The sequence below is a fragment of the Notothenia coriiceps genome, unplaced genomic scaffold (assembly GCF_000735185.1).
Source record: "Notothenia coriiceps isolate Sejong01 unplaced genomic scaffold, NC01 NC01_scaffold00000490, whole genome shotgun sequence".
Classification (NCBI taxonomy): domain Eukaryota; kingdom Metazoa; phylum Chordata; class Actinopteri; order Perciformes; family Nototheniidae; genus Notothenia; species Notothenia coriiceps.
The window spans coordinates 13991-20416 of record NW_011333191.1 but is presented as its reverse complement, the minus strand read 5'-3'; the positions used below and the strand labels follow the sequence as shown (position 1 = coordinate 20416).

The 6426-nt window shown below is 43.3% G+C and overlaps 1 protein-coding gene across 2 annotated transcripts in view; it reads left to right on the top strand.

Moving 5' to 3' along the window:
- Window positions 1–5640, top strand: part of sapcd2 (suppressor APC domain containing 2) — an 11617-nt gene extending 5977 nt beyond the window's left edge. Inside the window, exons 3-6 of one of the 2 annotated variants that reach the window (XM_010780441.1) lie at window positions 3333–3479; window positions 4029–4130; window positions 4610–4717; window positions 5165–5640. In XM_010780441.1, the coding sequence (XP_010778743.1) occupies window positions 3333–3479; window positions 4029–4130; window positions 4610–4717; window positions 5165–5293 (486 nt within the window). In that variant the 3' untranslated portion in view covers window positions 5294–5640. Of the gene's footprint in view, window positions 1–3332; window positions 3480–4028; window positions 4131–4606; window positions 4718–5164 lie in introns of both variants that reach the window. The other variant, XM_010780434.1, reaches the window with a different exon arrangement.
- The last annotated feature ends 786 nt before the right edge of the window (window positions 5641–6426 follow it).

Genomic DNA, 6426 nt, shown 5'->3' with positions numbered 1-6426 from the left:
ATCTTTGGCTTCTTCCACAAGATTAAATACAAATATAATACAAAAAAAATGAATGTAACAACATTCATAATTAAGTAAAGATAACACCCTTTTCACCCCGGTTACATTTTCCATTTGCCCTGTACGATGGGCGCTGTAAGTGATGAAAGTGGGGGATGTTGGCTTATCAGGCGCCCGCAGCTCACAGCCAGCGTGAGAGAGAGAGAGAGATAGATAGATAGAGAGAGGGGGTGCACCGGTACCGGCGGGGATTGTTGTTAACGGCTAACGGATATAAGAAGATGTTTCTACAATAATGTGAAGGGAGAGTTCTCTCCTGTCCCCTCCCACCCAGGCCGATTTGGCCCCCTGCTGCTCTGATGGTAGTGAGCCGGGTCGGGCCCAGGGGCCTGGTGGAAGTTGAGGACTCGCTCGACCGGCCCGACCCAGCCTGGACAGCCGTGTTGGCTGCCTACACCACCGTGTTCATCCCCCTCAGCAGCGGCCTGTACAGCAGCAAGGCCCTGCACTTTTTCCTCTGGGTGAGTAGGGAGAGAGGGGGAGACAGATGGCAGGAAGACAGAGATGGTAAAAGAGGTGCAGGATAGTAAAGTTTGCCTTTGTGGTGGTTTTGTAATGATTATATTTCAACATCCGCTAGATATGCACCAGGTTGTTTTGACAGTTAATTGTGAGTTGAGAGAAATATGATGAACTATTTATTTAGGCTGGTTTTAGGGACTTTAGGGCTTGTTCTATGGCTCTAACATTCTGTGGTGTTGTCCATCTTAAGTAGTTATCATATTGCCAGGATGTTATCGACAATCAAGTTTCAAGTTGTCTCAAGAAAAACTAACCAATAATGTACTGTGACGTGTCTCGCAATGTGAGGCTTTACTACTTTTTCTGTTTTGTATCATTTTAAACTTAATATCTTCGGTCCTTTTTTATAAAGAAGCTAGAATTTGATGGATTTCTATATATCCTGAAGTAACAGCTAAGTGATTAATCTCAAGAATAACTGGCATATCAATTAAGAAATATTTTCTATTTCCAAGGACATTGGGTCTTTTCATTAGTGTTAAACTGTCGGGGTGTTGTAATGCTTCAGTTTTAGGATATGCAGAAATGGGTTGATGAGTGGATGAAATTAGTTGATTGGTTTAACAGAGAAAAAGTACCATGTTTTTGTGCTGCTTTTCACTCTTTGAAATACCACTATTTTGAATATATTTAGGTTTTATACTGTTTCAGTTGACCAACTGATCGAAAAGAATATTGGACAGATGTATTAGGATATATCCAGCGTTGTTCGTCCGGCTATAACACTGTCTTTGTTTCAGGGACTTTTGAACTGTATATTGCCTCTGAGCTGCTGTTGTATTGATGTTCAGAACACACGGTTTCGTGTTGCTTTTTAGATGCAGTTTGAAAGGCCGTTATGTTCTTCTTTGTGGTTTTAGTCGAACAGCTTGGGCAACAGGCGTCATGTTATTGTATGCGCGTTGTTGTCCTGTATTCATGCCTCTTCATTCAGCCATGACAAACATACATGCACACACTCTTCCCTAACCTTTCAGCCATGTGCTGCTCTGCTCCCTCTCTGTGTGTGTTTTCTCTTTCTTTTATAAACAGTGGGTTTTCCTGCCTGTGGACCTACCGCGTATTTATGAAGCCTGACACCGGGTCAGGCTTCATTCTAGAAGGACCTCTCATACCTAAACCCCCCCCCTCCTCTCTTGTTCTCTTACTTTAGGCTCTTTGGGAAAGAGCACAAATATGTTGCACAGGATTTTATGTCAACCTTTTTAAACAGCACTGAAGAGCGATGATCGGAGGGATTTACTGAGCTTCACAGGGGATGCAGGGATGGAGCGATGGGTGGATAGAAAGATAACACACCAGGTGGCTGAATGCCAGCAATGAGGCCTGCACTGTGGCAGTGTGGACAGCCTGGTCAGCAAAACTCAATGCAGCCTCACACACACACACACACACACACACACACACACACACACACACACACACACACACACACACACACACACACACACACACACACACACACACACACACACACACACACACACACATCTCTTTCTCTTTCACACACTGGGGCGGCCATAGTTGAAGTGCTGTTTACCCCATTCTTAGGTTGCTGTGCGGTTGCCATGACACCCGGGTGATTGGTCCTCTAAACATTGTTCAGGATGGGAGAGAGTCCGGCACAATTGATACGGCACCATTGTCTCGGACAGCACAAAAGAGTTGGCTGCAGATGCCCTTGTTGTGTGAAAAGATTTGAGTTTGTCTACCAATGCAGACTGCTGGCCGCCGTCAATGATTACCGTAGATTTAATCTTAAAGGGGCCCTATTACGCTATTATTTCCAGGTTCACATTTGTATTTAGTGACTCTTCTGGGACATGTCTCCATGCTTTAATGTTCAAAGAGCTCTTTATTTTTCTTATACTGCCTGAGCTGCAGCACCTCTTTTCACCCTCTGTCTGAAACCAGAGCCCAGTTTGCTCTGATTGGTTAGCTGATTGGCTCTGTTGTGATTGGTCAATCGCTTAGAGGTGTCCTGTCCCTAAGCCTATCACATACAATGTGTTGAAGCGCTGCCCAATAGAAGCGCAAGTGTTACATAGTGATGTCACTATGATGCGGAAGTAAATAAAGGAGTCCAATGGAGGTGTTTCAGGCAGGGGGGGGTGGGAGAGAAACTCTGGGATTTAAGCCTTCGCAAACCATTTGCATGCACAAAAACCTATATAACACACTACACTCAGGGGTGCCCACACTTTTTCAGCTTGGGAGCTACTTTTAAAATGACCAAGTCAAAATGATCTACCTACATTAAAAATGCTAAACATATATTTATTTATATTTACTGAGTATACCTTATGTTGGTGTACCTTGCATAACTGCATGAACCCGTATGGCACAATACAACTCAATACATTTTTGGTCATTAAATCAATCCTACGGCAGCTGGCGCGGTTGACCGCGCATGCATGGTGAGCTGCGTGTTAGAAAAAGATGAGATCTCAGACTGGCTTACCTGTACGTCAATCAAGTGGCAAATGCCATAGTAATGATGGATTTTTCAATGCCATGCGATCTACCCACACTACCTTTGCAATCGACGTATTGGGCACCCCTGCACTATAGGAAAGGGAAAACCCCCAAAAGCATAATAGGGCCCCTTTAATCTCTCTAAGTGATTACAATGACACGTTTGCTGCCTCATTGAGGTCTATACAGAAAATGACTTCAGGTTTTCCCTTTTGTGCCGCCATTTTTTCACTCTTCAACAACCTACCCCTCCTTTTAACCTTTAACTCACACAGTTGAAGCAAATGAAAGAGCTGGAGCAGGAGAAGGACTCTCTGCTGGCGGGCCTGGAGGTGGTGGAGCGGGCCCGAGACTGGTACCAGGGCCAAATCCACAATGTGACCGAGAGGCAGAGGCAGGTCGGCCAGAACTCCCACTGCACGGTCAGTTCACACTCACTGGTCTAAAGAGCTCAGATGTAAAGTATTGGAGATGAGGCCTGTTGTGTTTCGTTGTTTGATGATTTTTAGTTTTATTGATATAGATAGAAGGACAAATGTCGAAAATATCTTGGCATATGAGGATATATCAAACGGATATATATAATAAAAATGTAAAGCTGTTGAACTGAGTGTTTTGGTTGTTTTGTTCTAAACCTAAAAAGACTTTTCTGACCGTTATAAAGAATGCAAAATGAAGGCATTTATTTTTTGAGGATAAGGAAAGGAAGTAATTTATTCTTAACTGAGTGCTTCAGTGTTTTTGATATGCACTGGCAGCAAAAAAATATCTTCTATATATTGTTTAAAAAAACACATAATGTTCTTCCTCAGAGTATTTCCTTATTAGTTTATATTAACCTGCTTTACCAAAGCTTGTCATTGGTTTGTTAAATAATCATCCCACTTTATAATGACATTTCTATGACCTTTAACTACTTGTATCCATCACTGCTGTATTTACATAATGTATTTTATGTTCTCTCCTCACAGGATTTCTTCACAGAAGCTAATCAGAGTCGCATGAATGTCCTAATACCCAAATTGCAAGAAGTCAACCGCTGCCTTAATGACCTTATTTCCTGCTCTGGGATGGTGAGTGCTGACTGCCCCATTTCATCTTTTGCATTTATTGTAAATCTAGCTAAATTAAATGTTCTTAATGTCTCACAATCTACATCTATTGTGAATATAAATTATCATATGGATGGACTTCTTCATTTTAAAGATCACCTGGTCAAATGTGACCTTTTAAAACCAAAGCACTGTTTTAAATATGTGTGGACAAAGTTATTATTTTCTATCATATCACAAAGGAGGTAAACGTCATACCTGCCAGACATCAGCATGTTTACACTGTCACTGTGAGCATGTTTGTATGCTAACTGCTGTGCCTAGGAATAGCCTCTGTGTCTTTCATGTTTTGTAAAGCACTTTGAATTGCCTTGTGTTGAAAGGTGCTATATAAATAAACCTGCCTTGCCTTCAGAGCTGCTAACATGGCTGTAGACGAGAACAATTATATTGTAGGTTAATTATAAACTATTCTTTGATTCCTTTTTGTTTCTCAGCAGTCATTTCCCTCCAACGCTGCTCAGACTGCCGCTAACCCGCAGCCACCGGTTCCAGCTCCCCCACAAGCCATCCTGAGACTGAAGGACCAGAACCGACTCCTCACGCAGGTTAGACCCAGTCTGCACACTGCCAATACATAGAAGTCACTAACAGTTACCAGTCAGTGGATGTTTTCAGTGAATCACTTTATCCATTTTCTGAACTCTGTGCCTCGATAAACCTTCATCTGTTTGTCCTCTTGCAATTTACTTATTTATCTAAATAGTTATCACCATAATAAACCGTATTTAATTTCATCTTAATGTACAATATTTAATTTTACATTATTTTCTTGTATATATCATTCAATTTACGTGTATATAGACTTCTTGCACTATTTTTTATTTGTATTTTTGTATTTTTATTATATATGTTCCATTGTTGGAGGAGCTTGGGTCAGAAGATTTTCATGCCATTTCTACAATGTAACTTATGTTATATGGTACGGTATATGGTTTATGGTTTATGGTTTATGGTATATGGCATTAAAACCTTTGAATCTTGAATCTTCTCAGGAGGTGACGGAGAGGAGCGAGCGCATCACACAGCTGGAGCAGGAGAAGTCGGCCTTGATAAAACAGCTTTTTGAGGCCCGAGCCCGCAGTGCGCAGGACACCAGCACCATGGACTCCACCTTCATCTGAAAACAGATACATTCCACCTCAAACTATAGCATGTTAAGAACCAGCTAAGAATTTCCATGACGCTGGTCCCAAGCTACCTTTGATAAGACTGTCAGCTGACTGTTGTTTACCCGCAGTGATGCACCTTTTAGCCATGCCACGCCCACACCCTGGACTGCAGCATGCAACCACTCCACCCCAAACCAAACCATGCACTACCTAGATGTGAACACGCCGAGAAAACCTGACCCGAATGACTTGAATCAAGATTTTTATTCACTTCCTTTCCTGCATTAAAGGTCCCATGTCATGCTTTTCTGGTTATTACCCGTCCCCTTGTGTGTTATATAGCTTTTTATGCATGTAAACGGTCTGCTGAGTCAAAAACCCTCAAAGTACACCCTGTAGCGAGTAAAACTCTAACAGAGAAAATACCTGTCTATGCTGCCCCAGAACGCCTCGTTGGACATTTTTATTTTTCCATTTGTTTCTTCCGGGAACCAAGTGACATAACGACGATCCAATGGACCAACTGGTCCAAAAGGACCAATCCGCGGAGCCGTTACGTTACGTCCGCGGAGCCGTTACGTCAAGACCAATCCGCGGACTTCCTCACACACACACTCAATCTTTTCTCAGGCAGCTGCAGCTCCGCGGATTTCTCAGCCTGAGACAGCGGGACGCGGCGCCAGGCTGCGGGTGTGTGTGCTCGGGCTTTTTTCGGGCTGGGTTTCGCTGTGTCTCGCTGTCTCGCCGACCCCACGCAGCAACCAGGAAACCACACCAGTAAGCCAGCTCACACTGTCTGCTCCTCGCAGCAGCGAGCCTCGCAACGTCCCGCCAACACGGCACCCAGGCCCCACGCAGCATTCTCATCTGTTTGTCCTTACTGGTGTCCTTTTCTGGTTGCTAACGCCATTGTGACACATAATAACTGATGTTTTGCTGTAACGGTGGTGGACTCATCAGAACAGAGTGGGCGAGCTGACCAATCAGAGCACACTGGGCTCACAGGGAGGGGGGGGGCAGGAGCTCCAACAAGCCATTTAGGACAGAGAGTGAATACACATACTATACAGAGATGCTGTATGAGAAACCAATGTGATTTTGGAAAATTGCACAATGTAAATCTATTCTAGTATACCTCAACAATG